The 25,514-nt window shown below is 45.4% G+C and overlaps 6 protein-coding genes across 6 annotated transcripts; 4 read left to right on the forward strand and 2 right to left on the reverse strand. All coding sequences in view use genetic code 12, as the record gives it.

Annotated features, from left to right (window-relative positions):
• Positions 1–5,914: 5,914 nt before the first annotated feature.
• LODBEIA_P22560 (uncharacterized protein) lies at positions 5,915–9,649 on the forward strand (the record flags this gene model as incomplete). The annotated part of the gene is made up of 1 exon (XM_066972235.1): positions 5,915–9,649. One exon carries the CDS (start codon positions 5,915–5,917, stop codon positions 9,647–9,649), a length of 3,735 nt encoding a protein of 1,244 aa, XP_066829194.1.
• A 281-nt stretch (positions 9,650–9,930) lies between these two features.
• Positions 9,931–11,373, reverse strand: LODBEIA_P22570 (uncharacterized protein; the record flags this gene model as incomplete). Its single annotated transcript, XM_066972236.1, has 1 exon — positions 9,931–11,373. The coding sequence occupies one exon, from the start codon at positions 11,371–11,373 to the stop codon at positions 9,931–9,933; it is 1,443 nt and encodes a 480-aa protein (XP_066829195.1).
• A 1,215-nt stretch (positions 11,374–12,588) lies between these two features.
• On the forward strand, positions 12,589–14,094 carry LODBEIA_P22580 (uncharacterized protein; the record flags this gene model as incomplete). The annotated part of the gene is made up of 1 exon (XM_066972237.1): positions 12,589–14,094. One exon carries the CDS (start codon positions 12,589–12,591, stop codon positions 14,092–14,094), a length of 1,506 nt encoding a protein of 501 aa, XP_066829196.1.
• A 3,528-nt stretch (positions 14,095–17,622) lies between these two features.
• Positions 17,623–19,179, forward strand: LODBEIA_P22590 (uncharacterized protein; the record flags this gene model as incomplete). The annotated part of the gene is made up of 1 exon (XM_066972238.1): positions 17,623–19,179. The coding sequence occupies one exon, from the start codon at positions 17,623–17,625 to the stop codon at positions 19,177–19,179; it is 1,557 nt and encodes a 518-aa protein (XP_066829197.1).
• A 278-nt stretch (positions 19,180–19,457) lies between these two features.
• On the reverse strand, positions 19,458–20,399 carry LODBEIA_P22600 (uncharacterized protein; the record flags this gene model as incomplete). Its single annotated transcript, XM_066972240.1, has 1 exon — positions 19,458–20,399. One exon carries the CDS (start codon positions 20,397–20,399, stop codon positions 19,458–19,460), a length of 942 nt encoding a protein of 313 aa, XP_066829198.1.
• Positions 20,400–21,023: 624 nt separating this feature from the next.
• On the forward strand, positions 21,024–25,043 carry LODBEIA_P22610 (uncharacterized protein; the record flags this gene model as incomplete). The annotated part of the gene is made up of 1 exon (XM_066972241.1): positions 21,024–25,043. One exon carries the CDS (start codon positions 21,024–21,026, stop codon positions 25,041–25,043), a length of 4,020 nt encoding a protein of 1,339 aa, XP_066829199.1.
• Positions 25,044–25,514: the final 471 nt, after the last annotated feature.

Genomic DNA, 25,514 nt, shown 5'->3' on the forward strand with positions numbered 1-25,514 from the left:
TTCCTTGTACACTTGTCCCATTTGGTGGAAGGGGAGGTGATCATTCACATGTCACGTGACTTCCACTCCCATGGTTGAACAACACACCGCTGCAACTCTCACACTTCAACCTCTATCGCTCTAGATCACGCTGGAAACGACTATGGGAGACTAGACGATGCCACCATTCGAATCTCGAGAGTTAACCGATGGCTACCGAAGAAGTAGCGTAGTTTTCACGCTTAATCTTCGGGACAAGCTCGTCGTTGCTTGTCTCGTCTCCAACAGCCTTATTTATCGGTCAAAAGTCTCGCACTCAACTGTGTAGGGCTCCACGCCCACTTCTCCAGAGGGGATGTGATCATTCCCATGTCACGTGACTTCCACTCCCATGGTTGAACAACACACCGCTGCAACTCTCACACTTCAACCTCTATCGCTCTAGATCACGCTGGGAACAACTATGGGAGACTGGACGATGCCACCATTCGAATCTCGAGAGTTAACAGATGACTACCGAAGAAGTAGCGTAGTTTTCACGCTTAATCTCCGGGAAAAGCTCGTCGTTGCTTGTCTCGTCTCCAGCAGCCTCATTTATCTGCCAAAAGTCTCGCACTCAACTGTGTGGGGCTCCACGCCCACTTCTTCAGAGGGAAGGTGATCATTCACATGTCACGTGACTCTTGTAGCCGCCCACTCACTTAAAACTCCCATGGTTGAACAAAACACCGCTGCAACTCCCCCCACCAAGCTCTATCGCTCTATATCACGCCGGGAAAGACTATCGGAGACTCAACGAGGCCACCATTCGAATCTCGAGAGTTAACCGATGGCTACCGAAGAAGTAGCGTAGTTTTCACGCTTAATCTTCGGGAAAAGCTTGTCGTTGCTTGTCTCGTCTCCAACAGCCTCATTTATCGGTCAAAAGTCTCGCACTCGACTGTGTGGGGCTCCACGCCCACTTCTTCAGAGGGAAGGTGATCATTCACATGTCACGTGACTCTTGTAGCCGCCCACTCACTTAAAACTCCCATGGTTGAACAAAACACCGCTGCAACTCCCCCCACCAAGCTCTATCGCTCTATATCACGCCGGGAACGACTATCGGAGACTCAACGAGGCCACCATTCGAATCTCGAGAGTTAACCGATGGCTACCGAAGAAGTAGCGTAGTTTTCACGCTTAATCTCCGGGAAAAGCTCGTCGTTGCTTGTCTCGTCTCCAGCAGCCTCATTCATCTGCCAAAAGTCTCGCACTCGACTGTGTGGGGCTCCACGCCCACTTCTCCAGAGGGGATGTGATCATTCCCATGTCACGTGACTTCCACTCCCATGGTTGAACAACACACCGCTGCAACTCTCACACTTCAACCTCTATCGCTCTAGATCACGCTGGAAACGACTATGGGAGACTAGACGATGCCACCATTCGAATCTCGAGAGTTAACAGATGACTACCGAAGAAGTAGCGTGGTTTTCACGCTTAATCTCCGGGAAAAGCTCGTTGTTGCTTGTCTCGTCTCCAACAGCCTTATTGACCTGCCAAAAGTTCCACACTCAACTGCGTTGGACTCCACGCCCACTTCTCCGGTGCTGGTCGCGTCGCAGCCTTCAGTTGGAGCTTAATAGTCTAGACCATGAAGAGATAAGTTTTAAGCTACGTTTTCTGAACCTGGACCTACCCTGGCGTGCTCTCATATTTTTTCGAAAGGTTTCGGTTTCGCTGTCAACCGCGACGATTAAAAAATTTAGGGAGCTCGTAACCCCGAGGTTGGAGATAAGCTCACAAGAGCGAGAGCCAAAACAGAGAGAGAAGAATAAAAAGAAAGAGAGATAAGCACTGTGGAAAATGCATATAAAGGATATAGTTCTTTTCCCCAGAATCCATTCCCAAAGAGCAGATTTATGTACGATGAGGGGGCCACACTACGTTTCATCTTCAGAAAAAGTATGAAAAGTATGCAATTGATCTCGAGGGAAAGGGTTGGAACATAAGGCAAGAGCGGAATCCACTAGAGATTACGTACGGTACTTTTTTTTTTGTTTTTTTTTTTTTTTTGCTAGCAAACAATTTCATGACTTTAATATTACACACTTCAGCTTACTTCCAACACCGTGAAGCCCACAACATGAAGTGAAAAATATGTCATCCATTGTGGAGGTTGAGGTATGTGTGATTTTATCAATAAAACAAAAAGGAGTGAAGAGAAGGTTGAAAAAAAAAATTGGACATTCAAAACCCCACCCGGGACTCGAACCCGGAGTCTTCGCCTTTCCAAGTAGGAGGGCGATGCTGTAACCTTTGAGCCAGTGGGGCCGTGATCAACTAGGCTAGTTAGCTATCAACTTAGCCGAGCTTGACGCTCCGCTGAATGCGATAAAACATTGAATAGTCACGTGTACGGCACGAGCGAGCTTCTTCTTTCCTTTAAAATGCACTGTATTCTTTGGCAACTTCCGTAGCTCTCTTAATTGAGCTTGAGACATTCACTTTATGGTAACTCGAACGCTATCGATTATACAAAAAGAAAACACTACAATATACCCCTGCTCTCAAAACGCCATGGAAAAAATATGGTTCCAGCATCTGTACTGTTTGGTATCTCTGCCTTTAGTGTAGAAACAACGCAATAGTACTCACTCCAGTTTACAGAATCTTACATCCTTAGATTCTGCCTATACACTCCACATTCTGAATGAGCAATTTCTCTTTTAGCAAGTCATTACATGGAGTATTATAAGGATCCCACGAGCTTGAGCTTTTCGATACACTTGTATTTACATTTGCAAGCCGCGCGATCGATTTTTCAGCTCTAAATACCATCCACGAAGCGCGCAGTGTGTTCATAACCAGATTGCCACCAAACAGAGGTTTCAAGAACATTCTACCCTAATTAGGAAGGGGGTAGGGCTAAAAGAAACAGTTTTGCAAAAAAAAAAAAAAAAAAACAGCATAGCCCGAGTTTTGAAGCCTTGTAAGGAAGCGACAAAATATTCCCTCACAAAAGTACAGTGATACGCATCGTATCACACCGTTCGAGGTGGTATTGGGGGGACGGAAACGGGGGGGACGAAAGAAAACGCGGTAAATGATGAAACCAAATGCCACTCTACAAGCTACTCTAAAACCTTTAATGCTAATTGGTGGTTTTTTTTCTTGTTCGTGGTTGCAAAAAGTTTAATTTTTTTTTTTTTTTTTTGCAGACGAAAAACTTGTAGCAGATAAGATCCTCCGCCCCTTTGCTGGAATAGCAAAACATCGAGACCAGCCCCCCATGACCCATGGTCATGGCCATTTAAAGGCTAAGCCCCGGTTTTGACAGCTTGTGTGGCTTATAAGAGCGAAACAAGAAAGAGAAACAGGAGAGTAAAGAGATGAACAAATAAAATATAACGAAAGGCACCATCCACACACGCACGCACACGTTCCCCCCCCCTTTTTTTTCTTTTTTTTTCTTGTGCTGGTGCTGATTGCGCTTTTTTCTTCCGCCCCTTAAAAGCCTTTAATTTACGACGAGTCCGATTGCGACATGTGCACACATTTAGCGAGATTAGCCAGAGATATACACCTTGAGGAGGGTTAATGGTCGAGGGCTATGGCCACCGCATACGGGGAAGGAGGCGGGCCAGAAGCCAAGAATCCTAGCGTAGAGAAGTTGGTGTAGTGGGTGTGGCGTTTTGCGTTCTGCGTTTGAACCGTAATGAGTTGAGGTTGTGGCGGCGATGTACATTTCCCTCATGCGTTACACGGCTTCATCCGCCCAACAGCTCGTTAGAGATACAGTCGTGATCTTGAAGAGACAAACGGACGCACACACGATGAGGAAATGGAAATTTGTGCATGCTGTTTGCTATTCAAGCACTGGGTTGTGAGCAAACAAAAAAAAAAGAAAAAAAAAGATTTAAAAAAGAGAAAGATGCAGAATGGGGTTTTTATTATCGGTTGGTGGGATGCAGTTTTCCGGTTGTTTTCTTGCGATCACAGCAAGATCTGTTGATATGCGTCGGGGCACTTGAGAGAGGACTTTGAAAGAGGACTTGAGGGAGAAGATGGAACTCACGTTCCTCCCCATCTGTCTCTTGTTTCCCTACTTCATGCCGCGTGTCGTGGCCCAACACGATCTGCGAGGGTTTAGTGCGCTTGCTCCGCTTGTCGACTTCCCAGTCGGGGCAAATTGGCCATTACCTAACCGCATTTTAGCTCATCTGTGCTGCAGCTGACCCCAGGGCGGCCAATTATCAACAGCATAGAAGGAAATAAAAAAATAAGAAAAAGAAATAGAAAGAGGGGGGGGCTTTTTGGACGTTGCATATTCGTACGTCTTCATGATGGACTCCTCGAGGCTTGGGGGAGAACCAGACTGAAGTGGAGAGCAAAGGAGGCACCAGTGACCAGGGCTTAGGGACTGGGGACTAGAGGGGCCTTGGGTGGCGAATGCCCGCCCTGCCAATACATATATATGTGTATATATGTATATAAGGGGCTGGAGGTGAAGCTGCTCGAGAGAGCATGACACTGTTCCATCGGCTGTTTTTGCTCATAGCCGCTGCGATCAGCGCGGAGATTAGGACGAAGAAGAGGCACGGGAGTGTTGTTCTCAACAATCCCAAACCGAAAAAAAAAAGCACCGACTAAAGGTGTAAAATTGCGACAAACAGAATCCACCAGACGGCTTCAAAGTTAATTTGAGAACCCCCTTGTCCCGTCGACGTGGGGGGAGGGGGAGATTGAACTTGTCGATGAATCCCAGTGAGAGCTTTGTTGCTTTTCTTGTTTTTGACTCCTCGAGCGATTGTTTGTTCAACCTCTCTTTGTCTGGTGCCCTCTATGGGAAACTCGTTCTGTTATTGCGCTTAATTTTCCACTCGCTACATAAATCTCTCGCTGGAACGTTAATTTTTTTTTCGTTTTTTTTCTTGGTGGGTTGTTGTTGTGCCTCACGTAGTAATGGACCTGCCACTGCCACTGCCACTGCTAGTGCCAACTACTAGCAGTGGTTGTGGTGGATACCTGGCATTGCCTGGATATCTCCTTCGTAGTGCCACTTCTTCACTGCTGAAAAACAAAAAAAATCTCTCGCTCCTACACCTGAATCGCCAGGCATGGTATGTTAAGGTGTAAAACTCTCGTGATGGTGAGTGGGTTTCTTTGCTGCCACCGCTACCAATTCCATTTGACACAGCCTCTTTTTTAAATCTTATTTTTTTTTTTTAAAAATTTAATTTTTTACTTCTGGCGAGACTGGTTGGGGTGGGTGGTGCGTCTGCTGCCCTGCTTCTTCCCCTGCCGCCACTATCTCTCTATTGGCGTCTCTCAGCTGCCGCCAGTGGTGGTGGTGGATGACGGGGTTGACGATGATCACAGTACGATGTCTTAACCCGGCTTATCTGACAATACCCTTTCAAACTCCGCGGAGGGCAAAAGACAAGCAGAAATCGGGCAAAGTGGGCTAAGTCAGTCGATTCCGTCAATAGCGATAGTGATAGTAGTAGCACTACTACTACTAGTAGTATTGGTAGTACCATGTAAAGTATAAAGTGAGTGAAATATACCCCTCAAAGATTCTCTCTTTTCCCACACAATAGACGTATAACTATAACTACGTCTGCTACATACATCTACAGCCAACCCTTTTTTGAAAAATTCAGCATTCACCTATTTCGCCACTACTTAGACAGGAGTCCAAGGTATTACACAGGAAGACGTTGAAAAAAGGCAGCAAGAAAGCAAAGCCAGACATAGAGACAGACGGACTGACTGTGAATCACAAATAGACACACACACATATATATATAAATAAAAGATAACTCATCACCAGATATTTCTCCACCATATATTAATCTAGCAACCGAAAAAGGGACCCCTTTTTCTCTCTCACCTCGAATTTTTCCAGCATTTTAGCAACCAATAGGGAAAAAAAGCTTTTTGTCAAGAAATGGCACCAAGAACACCAGCGGAAAGGTTGGGGACTGCCACGACTTTGGAATTACCCCGCTATTCGGACGACGACGCTTCCTCGACAAATTCTGCGTCCCCGTTGCAACTCCAAGATGAAGATGAAGATGAAGCAAGGACGAAGACGAACAAGAACAAGAACGCCAACGAGTCGGTGCACGAAGACAACTACCGCGTAAACCAGTCGGCAGACGAAGGACAAGCAGGGTTGACATCGTCGACGTCGCGTCTGAGGAGCAATCCAAAGCCACTTAGCCGGCGAGCAACAACCCACAACTCGTTAACAAACCCACTCTCGAGAATACTCACCAGCTCCACGTCGCATCGCAGATTGACCTCCGACTGCAAAATCAACCCGGAAGAATTGACACCTTTGCACGATCCAAAATCATTGAAACATTTATACCAGTTGGGCGGCTTTGACAGGCTCTTGAATCTATTGAACACCTCGAAAAGAGGCTTAAACAGCTCCGACGAGCAAGATTTGGAGAATCGGAGATTGATCTACGGCGTCAACAAATTGCCCAAGAGAGTTCAAAAATCGTTTTTCCAGCTTTGCTGGGAAGCAATGAAGGATAAGGTTTTGATTATCTTGTCGATTGCTGCCGTTGTCTCCTTGGCCTTGGGGTTATACGAAACTTTTGGAAGCGGGACCCATTATGACGACGAAGGTAAGCCAGTCCCGAAAGTCGACTGGGTCGAAGGTGTAGCCATCTTGGTGGCGGTTTGCATCGTGGTTGTCGTGGGCGCAGCAAACGATTACCAAAAGGAACGACAATTTGCCAGATTAAATGCCAAAAAGGAGGATCGTGAAATCATTGTTATTCGCAATGGAGAACAGAAGTTGATCTCCATTTACGATTTATTAGTGGGTGACACTATCAATTTGCAAACGGGGGATGTTGTCCCTGCAGATTGCATCCTTTACCAAGGCGAAGTTGAATGCGACGAAAGTGCCTTGACTGGAGAATCGGCAACCATTAAAAAAGTCCCCGTTAAGGAGGCCATGGAAATTTATGAACTGCATTTGCCCACCGATGAAGACATTGGCAGTAGAAGCATCAAATTCCGCGACCCTTACTTGATCTCCGGTGCCAAGATCTTGTCTGGTTTGGGAAACGCCGTCGTGACGGCGGTGGGGAGAAATTCCATCCATGGAAGAACCATGTTGAGCTTAAATGTCAAATCAGAAACCACGCCGATGCAGGAAAGATTGGACAATTTAGCCGAAGGGATCTCCAAGTATGGGTTTCTTGCTGCCCTCGTCTTGTTCATTGTCTTGTTCATTAGATACTGTGTCGATATTGCACCAGGTGGAAGTTTCCATGAGTTGCCATCGACTGAAAAGGGTAAAAAATTCATCGACATTATCATCACCGCAGTCACCATTGTAGTTGTTGCCATCCCCGAAGGCTTGCCCTTGGCCGTCACGTTGGCGTTGGCTTTCGCCACTACCAGAATGGCCCAGAATGGTAACTTGGTGCGAGTGTTGAAGAGTTGTGAAACCATGGGAGGCGCCACTGCGATCTGCTCTGATAAAACAGGAACATTGACTGAAAACAGAATGAGAATTGTCCGCGGCTTCTTTGGGTTGCAAAAGGATGGACAATTGTTGGAATTCAATGACACCACGGGCGATAACAACAACAAACACGAGCCTACAGCTGCTGAGGCTAGTGAAGAAATCACTTCTGAGATGAAGATTTTTCTTGCCACGAATATCACTTTAAACTCCACTGCATTTGAAAACTCAGAATACGATGAGGTAAAGGCACAATTAGCCAAGCAACGTCCTCGCAACCAGTCTTTTTTCAAAAAACTTTTCAATAAGGAAAGCGACCTGAACCAGCCACAACTAGGTGCTGTTGAAGAGCCATATTTGGGAAACAAGACAGAATCAGCTTTATTGATCCTTGCCGGTAAGATTTTCCATCTTTTTGATAACAAGACTTTAGACCAGATTAGAAGAGAAAGCCAGCACGAGATTGTGCAAGTTATTCCCTTTGAAAGTTCTAGAAAATGGGCCGGTGTTGTTATGAAAATCGATAACGGATTCAGAGTCTACGTCAAGGGTGCCGCGGAGTTGATCTTTAAAAACTGCGGCTGCGAAATGAACACCGCTGGTGAGTTGATCAAATTGGACAGGCTGGAACGTGAAGATGTCTTGACCAAGATTGACGAATATGCAAACAATGCCCTCAGGGCCATTGCATTGGGCCACCGCGATTTTGTTGGTTTGAAATCATGGCCGCCAGCTGAGTTGGCGTTGAAGGATAACGAAAATGAAGCTGACCCAGGTGCGTTGATCAATGTCAGCGCTAGTCCCAGCGAGATTAGAAAGCAATTTGTCTTGGACGCCCTTGTTGGAATCCAGGATCCACTCAAGCCCGGGGTGGCCGAAGCTGTGAGACAGTGCAAGACGGCTGGCGTCACCGTGCGCATGGTCACGGGTGATAATTTAAACACGGCGAAAGCCATCTCGCAAGAATGTGGTATTCTCACTCCCGATGACTTATCCAACGAGTTCGCCTGTATGGAGGGCCCATCATTCCGCAAATTAAGTCCCAAGGAGAGAACGAAAATTGTTTCGCAATTGCGAGTCTTGGCAAGATCTTCGCCTGAAGATAAACGTATTTTGGTCGACACCTTAAGGAAGTCGGGCGAAGTTGTGGCAGTCACGGGAGATGGTACCAACGACGCACCCGCGTTGAAGCTTGCCGACGTCGGCTTCTCGATGGGTATTGCCGGTACCGAAGTTGCGAGAGAAGCCTCGGATATCATTTTGATGACCGATGACTTTACCGATATCGTGCAGGCGATCAAGTGGGGTAGAACCGTTGCCACCTCGATCAAAAAGTTTATTCAGTTCCAGCTCACGGTCAACATCACTGCTTGTGTTCTTACATTTGTCTCAGCTGTTGCTTCGTCTCAGAACCAGTCGGTGTTGACTGCCGTGCAGTTGTTGTGGGTCAACTTGATCATGGACACGCTTGCTGCGTTGGCCTTGGCCACAGACAAACCCGACGACTCGTTCCTTTTGAACAAGCCTGCTGGAAGAACAGCACCTTTGATCTCGACCTCGATGTGGAAGATGATTCTTGGCCAGTCGATCACCCAGTTGATCATCACATTTGTGTTGCATTTTGCCGGAAGGAAGCTCTTTTTCGGCAACAGAGACATTACCAATCACCAATCGACGCAATTGGACGCAATGACATTCAACACTTTTGTCTGGTTGCAATTTTGGAAGTTGTTTGTCACCAGAAAATTGGACGAGGCAGAAGATGTCACCACCATCCGCGGCAGATTCACCATGTACAATTTGAATTTCTTCTCGCACTTGTTCCGCAACTGGTACTTTATTGCCATTGCCTTGATCATTGGCGGATTCCAAGTCTTGATTATGTTTGTTGGTGGTGCAGCGTTCAGTGTCGCTAGACAAACACCGGGGATGTGGGCAACAGCAATCTTGTGTGGTTTCATCAGTATACCTGCTGGTATCATCATTCGACTTGTGCCAAACACATGGGTGGAAAGGATCTTCCCCACGAGAGCTTTCAAAAAGTTCATTTACATTGTGGGATTCGGATGGTTGAAGAAGAACAAGAAGAAGGGTCACGAGAAGGAGTTGGAAGAGCAGACCGACACCGCCACCGATGTTGACGGGTCCCCGGATCAATCAGGTACCGGTAGCGATAGCTCGGTTAAGAAATGAGAAAACCGTGAAGTGAGCGTCTTTTGTTGACGAATTATTTATAATAACGAACCATTGTCATGTCATGTAATTTTTTTTTTTTGGATTTTTATATATATCATCTACATTTTTTGCATTAATAAACGATTATCATAGAGAGCTAGACCAAGAAACATTATAAAAAGCAAAACAAAGAACAAAACAAAACGCAGTGCTGGGTAGAATGTATCGGTGGTGGTTATGGTGGCGGTGTTGTTTTTTTTTGATTACTTTTAATTTGGTTGGCTGGTGCTGCAGTTGATCTAGTCAATGGTCTTTTCTAGCCAAGCTCCGATGCAATCGCCCAACTCGGTTCCAGCAAATGCCCGCTTGGCAGTTTTTGAAGTGTACTCTTTTGATTCCAACTCTGCTCTAGCAGCATCTAAAATATGTTCTAGTGCCTGCGCTGTCGTGCTCAGCGCAGTTGTGGCTTCGACGTTGGTGATCTTGCCCTTGTTTACGGAAAATTTCACCACAAGATCGAGTTCGCCGTTAGTTAAAGTATGAGTAAAAGACGGCGTATGGCCAAACTTCCAGCTCCACGCCTTTAATTCCTCCGCCGTCAGGAACACGGTTTCAGGAAGATGTGTTTGCTCTTTGCTGATTTCGTACATTTTACGCCGCGCAACAGGCAGCTCCGCAAAGTCGGTGAGACCCATCATTGCATGAAAGTCATCTTCATATTCATCCTCCTTCTCACCGCCCACACGCTCACCCTCGCCCATGGGCTCACCACTCATCCCGTACCTGCGCTCAAAACCCTCGCCGACTCGATTGACAAACTCCTCGCTGGAAATGCCCAAGTTCGTGACTTTCGACTTGACGGAATCGACAGAGTTCTGAGCATCAACAACACCCAAAACACCTTCATCGCGATGCAAAAGCAGCTTCAATCTCGCGAGATCCAGATCCAAGAGCATGGTGCCGTGATGGTAAGATTTCCCGCGCGAAATCTTATACGCCGACCCGCTAATTTTGTACTCCTGCCCTTGATTCACGGTGACGATATCGCCGCGTTTATTGACTTTGACCCTTGCGTCATCGAGACACTCAGTGATCAAGTTGGCAAATGTGAACCTATCAAACTCATTCTTGCTCGTCATGAATGAATAATTCACGTTGCCCAAATCATGGGCCACGGTGCCACCACCTGACCTTCTGCGTATAAGTGGGAGATTGAGCTTGTTGAGGAGCGGCAAGTTTACTTCTTTCCAGGGATTCTGGTTCTTGCCAATCACAACACAGGGTCGGTTGGTGTAGAATAGCAATCTTTGAGGATGGTTCAGTGGCATATGGTTGTAGATGTAGTCCTCGATGGCTAAATTGAGGTACGGGTCAGTGAATTTCGAAACAAAGATTGCTGGTTCTTGAACTTGTGCAAGCTCAGCTAGATTTGTCTTTTCTAGGGCTCCCTGGTAGTGGTGGTGGTGGTGGTGAGAAGAAGAGGGAGTTGGTTGTTGACGATATTCGTCAACATCGCGCGGTAGTTGAAGTTGTTCTTCTCGATACCGTTTGACATCGGGCGACTCGACGTAATGTTTGAAATCACCTAGTCCAAATTCGTCCAAGTCGACGTCGTTCAAGTCATCTTGAAATGGAACATTGATATTGGAAAAACGGTTTTTCAAAATATGTGTTGTCTTCGGGAAATACAAATGAGGCCGTGGTAGTGGTATGTGTCTGAGGACGGGATGGAATAATGTCATATCATCGTTTCTTGTTGGAGATGGAGAGATGGAGATGCAAAGTATCTCTCCTCTAGTGTTGAAAAATTCCGAAATGTCTAAAAAATAGGAGCCTGCCATATCCCAAGGTCCTGCAGGTTGCAATTGTCTGCTACCATGTGTATTTGTTGCTTGGTGTTTTTTTTTTTGCAGCAACTGTCAGACTGCCAAACTGTGCCATATATATATATATATTTCATATATCACGAAGCGACGAGGTTGAGGTATCTCTTGGATCTAGGTTCTTATCGTTGTTTTTGCTGCTGTAATACTTTTCAATCTTTGCTCCAGCTTGACGACCAAGATACGTGTAGTTTTTGACAAAAGTGTGAATTAACCGCAATTCCACACTTCACCCAAGGGCTTATCTTGGAATCAATTACTCTGGACATTGTCAATTTGCTTGCTTTTTGGGAGTCATCGACCTCGTGATGCCGTTCTTTACTTTTACATGTAAACATTTTCCCAAAAGTTTTGCGAGTATTTCGGAATAAAATCCTTCACAATAAGCATCGTCTTACCCAATAATATTCAGACATGCGTGGGATAATCGTGGGGTTTGCAAAAGCACCGCCGAACCAACCACCCATGAAACCATCCCTAAAACCATTCATGACACCATTTCAATCAGAATATATGCATATTTCCAGTCAAGGCAGCGTAACTTAACAGCACACGTGACTATCTAACTCTATGAATTCCTTTGTAGTGTAATGGCTATCACGGTTCGCTTTCACCGAGCAGATCGGGGTTCGATTCCCCGCAAGGGAGCTTGCTTTAATTTTTTTTTTCTCCTTGTATTCTTTCTGCCCCACCAGTTCTGCAAAGCAGAGAGGGAAAATATAAAGATCCTTCTGCATAGACCGTGGAACCTCAGTGGGAATTATTAAGCCTCAACTTTCGTAGAAAAGTTTCCACCTAGCCAACCATGTCGCCACAGTTTCCAAAGGAGGAGTAACGAAGTTCAAAAAATTCAACCCAAATCACACGTCATGGAGAGAATGTTCTTGAATTGCTATTGCTGCTGCTCCCTCCCTGCTTCCCTCCCACAGCACTAAATTTTTTCATCTTGAACGCACATGAAAGGGAGACGGAATTCTCTCTCAATTTTTTTTTTTTTGTTAAGTTTTAAGTTTCGGTGTAAAAGTATATATATTGAAAAAGGGTTCATATTGGAAGGTTGAAAAACAGGCAAAGATGTCGATTGTATCGGATTTGGAGCGAAACAGGGTCGAAGAGCTCGACAAGCTATTGACCGACCTCAAGCCAAAGCTATTGCAGTACATCTCGCAAGCTGATCCCAATTCTGTGCAGTACAAGCCGGAGTCACTTGGAACATACCATGAGCCCAGTTTTCTCAAGGACAAATTGATTACTGAGAGCGGCACAAACTTGGACGAGCCATGCACTGAAGAGCAGTTGGCGCTGACCATCGATAAGGTCCTCCAGTATTCGGTGAATACATGGAACCCGGGTTTCTTGGACAAGTTGTATGCTTCCAACAATCCAATTGGAGTCGTCTCCGATATCCTATTGAGCATGTTGAACACCAACTCCCACGTCTACACAGTGTCGCCCGTGTTGTCAGTGTTGGAGAACTACATTGGACACAAGTATGCCTCATTGTTTTTCACCAACGACCAAAAGACTTGTGGTGGATTGACGTTCAGCGGCGGTTCATGGTCCAATATCACGAGCATGCAGATTGCGCGAAGTTTAAGGTTCCCCGAGACCAAGACGAAAGGAAACGCCAACTATAAGTTTGCCATTTACACAAGCAAGCACTGCCACTATTCAGTTGTGAAGGGGGCCATCTTGTTGGGGATTGGCTCTGAAAATGTGTTCAAAGTCGACGTGACTCCGCAAGGGTTGTTGAACGTGTTGCATTTGGAAACACAGATTAAGCAGTCCATCCTCGACGGCTATACTCCCTTGTATATCAACGCCACCGCGGGCACGACTGTCTTTGGCTCCTACGACCCATTCATCCAGATTTCAAAAGTTGCCAAGAAGTACAACTGCCATTTCCACATTGACGGTTCCTGGGGAGGCAATGTGATTTTCTCGCCTCACTACAAGAACAGGTTGCAAGGGTGCGAATTTGCCGACTCCATCACCGTTAATCCGCACAAGATGTTGGGTATACCAAACACGTGCTCGTTCTTGTTACTACCCCACGTGAAGAACTTCCAGACGGCGTTGTCGTTGCAGGCTCCCTATTTGTTCCACGGCCGCGAGAGCGAGGAAGAAGAGGCCAACTACGATTTGGCAGACGGCACCATGGGCTGTGGCCGCAGAGCCGACTCGTTCAAGTTCTACCTCGCCTGGTTGTATTACGGACAAGTTGGGTTTCAAAACAGAGTCGACCACGCCTACAAGATCCAAGAGTACTTTGTGAAAAAGGTCAAGTCGAGTTCCGACTTTGAGATTGTCGGGCCTGCCTACCCCCAGTGTCTTCAAGTGTGCTTTTACTACCGCCCACCAAGCTTAAAGAATGCTAGCAGCGACAATACAGAGGTGACCAGGTTCATTTCTCGGGAATTGCATAAATCGGGCAAGTATCTCGTTGACTTTAGTCCTAACCCGGAAGACGACTCCAAAGGCGAGTTCTTCAGGGTCGTGTTCAACTCTCCCATCTTAACGGACAAGGTTGCCGATGACTTGATCGATAGCATTGTCAGGGTGGGGTCCGAGATGAAGTAAAACACAGCACATAGGTTCATAGGCACATTAGCGAGACAAACAAAAAAACAACAAAAGTATATAGCACGAAACAACAAAAAAACAGAAAAGAAAGAAGGACGAGGAGCAAGGGTTTGAAAATGCATTAGGGGTCTAGATCGTAAAGCTAACCCCAAATAATCACGTTGCTGGTTCTCTTTCTTTTTTTTTTTTTTTTTACTTTTCACCCCATGGGGTAAAAAAACCCGCTTATACCTCTCGACTAAAACGTTAGTAATCTTTCGCTCAATCCCGCCTTGTCAATCTTACCTTCTCTTCCACCTCTCAGGACGAATCCCAACATCGATGTTCGCTCGCGTGTCTCTCCGCAGTCCTCTAAACTCAAGAAAAAAAAAGGAACAAGAAATGCCGAAATCTCGAGAGCGAAAAAAAAAAAAAAAAAAAGATGATGGGAACAGTGTTGCATTTTCATGTTTCGATGTAACATCACATTTGCAACCTGAAATCATTGCTACAACTGGGAAATATCTCACCTCACCTCACCTCTCTACACCAGTCTACCCATTCACTTATGACATACCATATCATAATTTGGGGTAAGTAACATATTTGCCTTTCAAGTGGGCAAAAGCTTGATACTCCAACTTTTTTGTTCTTTTCTTTTTTCTTTTCTTTTTGACGAGTAAGTTGGGTTTTGCGCTCACGCAAAAGGCTTTCAGCACAAGCTTAACTAACCCCACATGATGTTTTTTTTTTTTGTTGAATCGACTGTACACGGCACTTACCAAGTCAGGAAAGTGGAAGGGGAGGGGAGATGAAAGGGGAAGGAGAAACCTGGGGAAATAAAGACTATATCGCTGAGAGGCTGGACACACTGCAGATGAGAGGAGAAGCGATGATGAATTCGTGTTGCAGTGGATGTGGCTGGGTCTGGATCCGATTGGCAATAAACCAAATTAACGAATCCATTTGCTTTTGCTTCAGTAGAAACTGCAGAGAGATAGGGTGAATAAACCCATAGGATACTTAGCAAAGAACTCCGATGCTTCACTTCAAGACGAATTGGAATCAATGATACTATGGAAGGAGAGTGGGAGGGGGGCAGCGTTGAGCGCCCCCTAAGTTGCTAATGAGCTTTTAGTTACAAGGAAGGTGTCCTTGCCCTCTGCACGGCGTTCTCGTTCTTGGTGGAGTTCAAACTAAGCGTGACTCAAGACTAATAGAGGAGCTAAAGACAAGAACTAAACGGTTAGGAAAAACGTTTGCAAAGGGAGGTTCTACAAACTCGAATTATAAAACAAACGAACAAACATACACACAAACAAACCAAAAAATAGAAGAGGGCATCTCGAAGCTGGTTTTCTTACTGGTAGTTTAATCGCGTCGAAGCCGCACAGTAAAACACACGGTCAGAGAAAGGTGGATGGAGGGCTTCAAACAAAGCATGTTTAATAGGCGAAACGTGAATATTTAATAGCTGTTGTAGGAGAGACCACCTAGTAGACTGGGTCGATTGAATCATCGAATTTACTTTCTTTTTCTTGCGAAAATACAAAGAAACGTTGTACGCCAAGCTCATGACTTTCGTCATGAATTCTAGAAAAAAAAAAAGTAAATCAGAGTAAAACATTTCGTGATACTTGGTTGAGTCAAGGCTACACCTATAATATTAAATCTTGGAAAAATTATTTGGGGAGGTAGGAGGTGGGACAGTGACATGGAAAGTTTTTGAGACACCAACTTTCGCGTCATTGCCGAGAGAGCAACATCAGCACCAGCACCTAAAAAGAAAAAAATAAAAATAAAAAAAAGAGATTACGTAATTCAGTGCGAGTGAAACAAGGTTGCAATTTGTTCGTCCAACAATACAATACTTCACCAGAGCCAATGCACTTAGCCTTTTTGCCGTACCAGTAGTGGTACCTGGAGTAGTAGCAACTGATTCTTGCTGCAAAGCAATTTAACAACTTCTACCTTATCATTCAGGCTCAAACTCACACTTATCCTAATAATTTTTTAAATGAACCATCAATTTGTAGCTGCAAGAGCTTCGATCAAGGGGGTTAAAACGAGCCTCAAAGTATTTTGGCGTTCGATAGTCAGTTAGTCACCAGTATATGCCTTCCCCCTTGATGAAGACCACTCAAAGAAAAAAAAAAAATACTGGCCATGGATCTGGGGGGTATCTTATCGTAGATACCAGAGACTGGAAGTGGTACATCTTAGGGATTCCCCACGCTAGAAGCCTTCAAGTCAGAACTGAAAGGCAGGTGCAACGAGATGCCATAGAGCGCGATCTCGATTGAGAGCGAGAGCGCAGCTCCTCTCCCATGTATCCCCTTCAATCCCCAGTCCAAAATTCATCAACCATCGCTGAATAAGCTATCGACGCCTTTAACTTCCCCAAACTTTTGAAAGCATGGTTTTTAGTAGCCTCCTAAAAAGGGTCTCTCTCTCTTTTGTAAATCAAATCGTCAGATCGTTCCCCACAAGATGTGTCGCCTCATTGGAGCTGGCTACTCCATCATGGCATTCACAGTACTCGAGCCAGGGAGTAGGTAGACAGATCTGAGTGTTTCAGTAAAGAAAGAAAGAAAGAAGGAAAGAAAAAAAACGTTATAGATCACGGATTAAGTTAGGTTAGGTGGTGAAACAAAAAAAAAAAAAAAAGGTGGTCAAGAATCAATGTTGCAATTTGCTTGAAATACAACCAGGGTACAATTTTTTTCTGATTCCCGAGAAGTTACAGCATTGCAAAGATGGAAGAACACAAGTGTTGGTAGTTATATACTTACGGCAGGAATAACAAGATGTTTTGATAGCCGTTAATCAAACTCGTTATCAACGCTTTGCGGCTAAGTCGCTGAAACAAAAGCGTAGGAAGAAGTGGAAAGGAGATTGGCGGCAGCGAAAGACGTCTGCAGTAGGGTGGGGCTACAGCTTCTCTCCAGCTATACTCCAACACAACACAACTAAAAGTCCTCTCCAATGCCATCTGGGAGCAGAGGTTACTCTGTATACGTTGACAGTGCATACTGAATAAGCAAAAAGAGTTGAAAAACACAAAGAGGCCCAACTGGCCAAATCAAAAAAAAAAAAAAAAAAAAATAAAAAAATTAAAAAAATAAAAGAGAAGGAGACAGTTGTTCGTAAAAATGTAACGCACGACCCTTATCATCATCTCCAATTTATCATCAACTGCGTTTGAACAAAGTGCAAATTCCCCGGATTACATATGTATATATATATATGGGTGTCTCAGGTGGGTATACCAGATGGTGGAATATAAATATGTCTTTGTTTTTCACCATTTGGAAACTTTCGATCCAGTGATTTTCCCAATCATCATCGAAAGCAACCACTACTACCACCACCAACCAAGCTTAATCACTCGATCAAGCTAGATCCACGAGTTCAAATTCTCAACCAATATATTTCAATTAAACGTGTTTATTTTGGTTCACGTTTGTCAAACCTTGTCCAATTTGTCAACTTTGGTGCGTTTTATAACAAATCGACTTGCAGTCTACAACTAAAAAGATAGAGAGAATGAGTGACGAAGAGAAAAGACCCCATGGTGTTGACACCATTTCCACCTCTTCGGGCTCAGGGTCAAAAGACCCCGAGGCGTTGCACAACAACGACGAAAATGAACTACTTGCCTTGAAACACCACACCGAGGACGAAATCGAAGCTAGCGGGAACTGGTACGACAAGAGTATCTCCATCTTTGGCAAGAAGGTGCGTTACTCCAATGCCATGACCCAGGTTGTCATGGTTGCAATCGTTATATTTATGACTCCAGGTATGTTCAATGCCCTTTCTGGTATCGGTGCCTCGATCAGCGACAAGACCACTGCCGATAACGCAAATGTCGCGTTGTATTCGACTTTTGCCACCATTGGTTTCTTTGGAGGTACCATTTGCAACACCATTGGTGTTAGATACTCGTTGATGTTTGGTGGTACTGGCTACGCCCTTTACGCTGGCTCGCTTTTGTCGTTTAACCACAATGAAAACAAAGGCTTTGTCATTTTTGCAGGTGCCTTCTTGGGTTTATGTGCCGCGGTCTTGTGGTCTGCTCAAGGTTTGGTTGTCTTGAGTTATGCCACCGAGGAAAACAAGGGTAAAGCCATTATGATTTTCTGGGTCATCTTCAACTTGGGCGCAGTTATTGGCTCGATCATCCCTTTGGCAGACAACATGGAAAACAAAACGTCTGCCGCCAACGATGGCACGTTTATTGCTTTTATCATCTTGATGTGCTCCGGTTGCTGCATCGCTTTCTTCATGTTGCCATCGTCCAAAGTCTGGAAATCAGACGGCTCGAAAGTCATTGCTCAAAAACACCCCAACTGGAAAACCGAATTGATTGGCTTGTTCAAATTGCTTGTTAGAGAGCCCAGGATTCTCTTTATGTTCCCCATGTTTTTCGCTTCAAACTGGTTCTACACCTACCAGTTCAACAATGTCAACCACGGAATGTTCAACTTGAGAACAAGATCGCTCAACTCGCTTCTTTACTGGTTTGCCCAAATGGTTGGTGCCATCATTTTGGGTTTCATTTTGGATCTCAAGTACCTCCGCCGTTCGATGCGGGCCAAGATTGGCTGGGGTATCTTATTCGTGACCGGTTTGGCCATCTGGGGAGGTGGTTTGAAATTCCAACTCGAGTTCACTCGTGAAGAAGTGGAAGCCGTTCCTCCGTTGATCGAGCCAATGGATTTCACCGAGAGCCGATACGTGGGACCTGTTTTCCTTTACATCTTTTACGGCTTGTACGATGCCATCTTCCAAACATACACCTTGTGGACTCTCGGTGCGTTGTCAAACAATCCAAAGAAGGTTGCCTTGTACGCCGGTTTCTACAAAGGTGTCCAATCTGCTGGTGCGGCCATTGCCTGGAGATTGGATGCAATCGAGCTTCCATACATGAACTTGTTTGCTTCCTCGTGGGCGTTGTGTCAAGGTTCGCTCTTGATTGCAATCCCATTGATTTGGTTCTACATCAAGGACCACACTGACGCTCTCGCAGACCACATGGATGACGCTGTGGGGTTGGAGGAGATTGAAGTTGTGAAATCAACAACCGAGCATAAGGAGTAAAAAAAATGTCACACGATGTTGTTGTTGTTGTTGTTGCTGTAGTTGCTGTGTGGATGGTAGACACTATGACTAGAGATGATCACGTTAGGTTCTATTTTGTTACGTTTTTTAATTTTTTATGAGCTTCTTCTTGTACATCGTGGACTTCAATTGGAAAGATTGACCAATCAATCTCTGTCAACTACCTCTCTCGATTTATTCGGGTTCCAGTTTTCGAGCTCACGTAGTTTATTTTTCCCTTGCCTCCTTTTAGAAGTCTAGACTGGTTTATGTTCATTTCACAGATCTCTATATAGAAAGATTTCACTTTGCTTAAAGTAACGTCTAGCGTCTTCGTCAATCAAAACGAGCGAAAGGTACGTTCTCACGGAAAATTTTTTGTTGACATCTTTATAAGTCGGGGTCAAATCGAACCCGCTCAAAAACAACCGGATCGGAATCGTTTCACCCTTGACAGGAGCACCGTCCATGATCTCAAATCGAACCACGGTCTCGCTGTCCGTTATCTGGTTGGGCGCAGAGCCAACTATCTCGCGTCGTATCAACGACAACTCCATGTGCTTAATCTTCAATCTCACCAACAAAAAGTAGATGCGTCCAATGATCACGTCCTTTAACGAAAACCTCGACTTGGAGTACTCAAACTCAATGTGCAAGCAATCCTCGATCCCCACATCCATCTTCACGCTATGCACATCCTTAGCCAACCTTGGCGCCGACTGAAGACCGTTTTCCCGTGCCTTGTTCTCTTCGTTCAACTTGGTGTAGTACTGGAACACCCAGAGTTCCTTTTCGCGCGTGATTTCCGTGTTGGACTTTCTCTGGATGGCCACTTTCAAGTAGTACCTCAACTTTGCGTTCTTGCCCCTGTAGCTTTCATACTGCTTTTCAACATTCTTGAACTCAAATGGATACGATTGCAGGTGCGTCAACTGGCCCGGGGCAGCCAACTCCGTCGCCAAAGTTAAAAACTCGGACGAAACCAACCCATCGTTATTGGTCTCGATCGACCCCAAAAGCTGCACCTTGACTCCAAGGTGGTCGATCTTCTTGCCCTCTTTGGTCCGTAGCGTCACCACCCCCTTGACCGACTCGCCGTCTTTATAAATAGGTAATCGGTCTAGCCGGCCATGCGGAGTTTTCACTTCATGGTGCTTTCTCGACTCTTCATTATCGAGTCGTATCTCAATCTCCACCGGTATTTTGAAAAAGATCGACATTAAGGAACTTGTTGAATACGAAAGAATCGACTATATAAATCTGTCCTCCTTGCCTTTCTTTCCCAAGGTTTCTCTCAGTTATACAACGTTGGTGTACAAGTGAAGTCGAGTCGAGTCAAGTCGTGTGGGAAAAATAAAATAAAATAAAAGAAAACATAAAAAAAACTTGTAAGTCTCTAATTGTTAACCGATCCTGATAGCACCTGATCTACTTGTCCGCAGGGTACAACAACCACAACCACCACCACCACCACAACCACCACAACAAACTCAAACATTTTGCTCATAATCACACACCGATTGCCGGAATCTTTCTTAAGGCCCCTACGTGTACACACACACACATACTTGCCATTACCCTTTGGTTCTTTTGGTTCTTTTGGTTCTTTTGGTGGTGTTTTTTTTTTTTTTTTTTCAAGACTGGGTCTATCCAGTATAGTAAAGTCTGTCAAAAAAAAAAAATAAAACAAAGGAACAGAACAGAACAGAAACGGATCCACGAGTCTCACGGCCCTTGGAGTTTTCACTTCACTTTTTTACTTTTTGACGTGGAACATTTTCCAATAACCCTTTGGACCTTTTTTTTTTTGTTCTTTTTTTTTTTTCCTGGCAAAAATATCATTAATGACTTCCAACTTTGCATTTGACGAAAATGCATCGGACCCATTAACTCCAAACGAGTCCAGGATATTCCCCACGGAAAGGTTGAATGTTGTGGATACCGTTATTGCATTATACGACTTCTTTGGAACGAGTGCCTCGCATCTATCGTTGAACTTGGGTGACACTGTTTATGTCTTGACGAAATCGACATCCGGGTGGTGGGACGGCGTTGTTGTGGAAAATAGCGGTCAGTTGCGGAGAGGCTGGTTCCCTCACAACTACCTGCGGTCTGTAAACTACGTGCAGCCGGTGTTGAAGAAACTCAAAGACAACAAAGAGCTAGACTCGATAACAGCAGCCAACACCGCGGCCAACGTTCTATTGCCGTCGTTCACGAGCCTTCTCCAGAAAAACTTGGGGGACGCCGATCGAGGATCGCCGCTGAGTTCGAGCCGGAAAAACTCGGTGGTGAGTTTTGCAAGTTCCGATACGAGCTTGCCGTCGGAGACAAAGCACGGGCAGGTTTTGCTGTCTGAGATGTCGCGCGTAGGCCTGGAGAGCCAACCGCAACTGGACGACTTGCTGATCATACTGCGCAAGCGCGGGTCGGACTACCCCGACCTGTCGAGCATGTCGACAAGGTCGCTTTCCAACATGGACGAGCAGTTGAATTCTCAACGCAACTCGATGCCCAACGATGGAACCTGCAGAGCCGGCGACGACGACGAGATAGTGCTCACCGATGCCGACGAGGCGGCAAATTTGGTCGAGCAGTACAGACGCATGAACAACAAGACGGTGACGTGGCTACCGAGGTACACGTCCAAGGGAAACTTTGCGTTTTATTGCGACCAGTTGAAAATCTTTTGCGATTCGATCCCCATGCTTGAATTTGACCCTGACTTCACTTCTCCAAACTTGGTATTCCCAGACGCCGAAGTAATTAAGGATACGTCTATATATCACGTCAGCGGCTACCAGGGTGTGGGGAACGTGTTTGGACGGCGAGAAGGATCTTCGAGTGCCAGTTTTGACTCCATCAAGCGCGATTCGCAGTCTTCGAGCAGCAGCCGCAGTAGTGTTTCGTCGCACCACCAGTTTAGTCGGCCATTTTTTGCAATGAAGGACTTGTTTTACAGCCACTCTTTGGATATCCATCACTGGACAAAATTGCTGGACGAGCTTAGAAACATTCTCAATTTGATTTCCAAATCGCTCGAAAACGGCAACAAGCAGTGGTTCACAACGCACGTGAAAAGGTTAAATAAACTATTGGCGATTCTATGTGCAGCAGTGCGTCTTGACGAGGACGACTACTTGAAAAGCGAACAAGAGGCTACCATCAAGCGCCAGCTCGTTCGCGTCTGCAGCTCGTTTTCTCAAATCCACATCAACGGCCTCTTGCACCTCATGATTTTTCCGGATGCGCACCAGGAGTCATCCCGGGCACAGGCACAGGCACAGGCACAGGCACAGGCACAGGCACAGGCACAGGCACAGGCACGGACAGAAGCAAACGCAGATGCAGGCAATGCTGATGCCGACGCCAATGCCAATGCCAATGCCAATGCAGCAACTGGAAACGAGTCGATTTATTTCCAAAGAGCGTCGCAAATGATTGAGTACTTCAAAACTGACGCCGACTCTTTGGTTCAAACATTTCTTTTCTTGACGTCGGATAAGATTGTGAATCCAAAAGACTATGATCCTTTTGATCAGTCTGAAATCGAGGAAGGACAGAGAGAGAGGGCAAACGTGCTACCGCAAGTGTTTCCGCGCTTTTTGGTTAACGAATTTAACGGTGGAAACTGGTGTAACCCATTTTTCACATCCATGAACACCTTCTTGAACGCCAGCGGCGATGATCTCAAAAATCGAAACCATTCCAAAGTGATTATCGATCACCACATCTACGAAACGGTTTATCAGAACCTGGAGGAGATGATTAAACTACTAAACGAATCATCGAATCTTCTTTCCTACGACATTGAGCACGAAGCTCCCGACTCCACAGCGCAAACCGACGACCGCAACTCCCAGATTTTGCGATTGATTTACAAGTTTTTACATCATGCCAGTTCGATGATTGACGTCCTTGAGTCGTTTGACTTTACCGTGTTTTGTCTAGTGAGGAACGAATATTGCGAGGATGAAGAAAGCGTCGAGCGCATGAAGCAGTCCTTATCGATACTTTCATTTGGAGAGCCAGGAGACGCAGGAACGACTCCCGAGCCCAACCTCAAGTTTGACCACCCAATAGTGCTAGAGTTTTTCCAGTTTAAGCAGCAGTTCCACGATTTGATTCTGAACATTATAATGGCAACCCAGTCGTTGACGATACGGGGAGCCGAGGCTTTCAAAGGCAAGCAGGACGAGAATCTTTTATTTTACGACAAGGAGATACTCAAGGACTACACCGAGAAATCAGCCATGATTTTGACCAATTCTTTGCTCGAGCAAAGCTACAACGCCAAGAACGGTTCATCTTGCGAGAACCTGTTGTCGATGTATTTGGAGGAAGGGGTAGCATTTTGCAAAACAGCTCAAGACATCACCCAGAGATTGATTGAGGAGCGAGAAACAATCATCAACTACGCCTCGCGCGTGATGCACGACAACTTTGATGTGCAACTCTTGGTTTTGGAGAGAAACAATACTGTGTTGGTGGATAAAGCCGAAGACGATTCCTACTACAGTGGCGGCAAAACGGGAGTAGAAGAGGTGCCCTGGTACTTGGAAGGCGACGAAGAGCACGACTTGCTTTTAGATGTCAAGGGGAACATCAAAGGTGGAACCAAGGAGGCATTGGTGTGCCACTTGACTCATCACGATATATTTGAGAGCGAGTTTAGTGCCAATTTCCTACTAACGTTCCCCACGATGATGTCCTTGGGGGAGTTGATCATGAATCTCACCAAGAGGTTCGACATTGAGCCACCCGGTGGGTTGAGCTTTGAAGAGTATAATATCTGGATTGTCAAGAAACAAACCGCCATTAGGTCACGAGTCTTGAGCGTCATGAAGTTGCTCATTGAAAAGAACTGGTCCGACTCGTACTACAATGAGTCGATTTTGAATGGATGGTTGGAGTTTGTAGAGACTCCCGCGGTGCAGACATTCCCCGTTGGCAGATTGTTGGCGCTGGACTTGAGGAAACTCATTCGCGGCGAATTGCGTTTCCCGAAAAGGAAACCGGTGATTTCGCATTTGAAGCCGCCTGCACCGTTAACAAAGGGATCGTCGATCCTGAAGAGGACAAAGTTGCTCGATATCGATTATGTCGAGCTCGCTCGTCAGCTCACATTGCGAGAATTCAAGTGCTACTGCGAAATTTCAAAGTTTGCATGCTTGGCAAAAGTATGGGGCAAGAAGTCTGGATTGAACGAAAGCACGCAAAACATTACCGATTTCATCAAGGCATCTAACCAGTTGACCAACTTTGTTGCCTACATGATATTGAGAAAGCCCGAGCCAAAGAAGAGAATCCAAGTTATTCGATACTTTATTCAAGTGGCTGAAAAGTGCCGGCAATACAACAATTTTTCCTCAATGACAGCCATCATATCGGCGCTTTACTCATCGCCAATTCATAGATTGCGTAAGACGTGGAACTTTGCCAGCTCGGAGTCGTTGGCGCTTTTGAAAAATATGAATAAGCTCATGAACTCCACGAGGAACTTTAACGAGTATCGAGATGTTTTAAAATTCATCGGATCGGAACCGTGTGTACCATTCTTTGGTGTTTTCTTGTCAGACTTGACTTTTGCATATCACGGGAACCCCGATTACTTACTCAATCGAACTCGCATGATCAATTTTGCCAAGCGCGCAAAGACCTCAGAGATTGTTTCTGGGATTGACAGGTTCAAGAATGCAGGGTTCAACTTTTACGAAGTTGCAGAGATACAAAAGTATTTGGACCAGTGGTTTGAAGTATGCCCCACGATTGAAGAGCAATACCAGCTCAGTTTGAAGTTGGAGCCACGGGAGCGAAACCCCAACACAGCGGCAGTGAACTATAAAACGTTGAGAGCCGCTTAAGTTTCAGTTTCTTTTGTTTTCTTTTTTTTTTTAGCAGTTTAGGGGAAAGCCAGTCTTTCCATTTGTCGTCCCGATGCATACACAACCGGGGTGGGTGAAAAATTGAGTGAGAGAGAAGAGTCGGTTTGTTTGCTGATAGTTGCAAAATCATCAAAGGAGAGGTGTCGTTAAAAATCTGAGCTAGTTTTAAAAAGAGGAAGAAGGAGAAGAGGAGGTTGTGACGCGAATGGTAAAGTGTGTGTGGTGTGGGTGGTGTGGGTGGTCAGGAAATCAATTTGGTTGCAAGTATTACTACTATACAGAATTTTTCACAATTTCTTGCAACACATGCTACACCATACACCACACACCATACACCACCAGACATCATCCACTACACATCAGACACACAGGTAATCCATCAAGTATAAAGAAAAGGGAAGGTTCATTTCACCGCTTTGAAACTTTTCATCAAGTTTTGGCTGTTGCAAG

Source organism: Lodderomyces beijingensis, assembly GCF_963989305.1.
Source record: "Lodderomyces beijingensis strain CBS 14171 genome assembly, chromosome: 3".
Classification (NCBI taxonomy): domain Eukaryota; kingdom Fungi; phylum Ascomycota; class Pichiomycetes; order Serinales; family Debaryomycetaceae; genus Lodderomyces; species Lodderomyces beijingensis.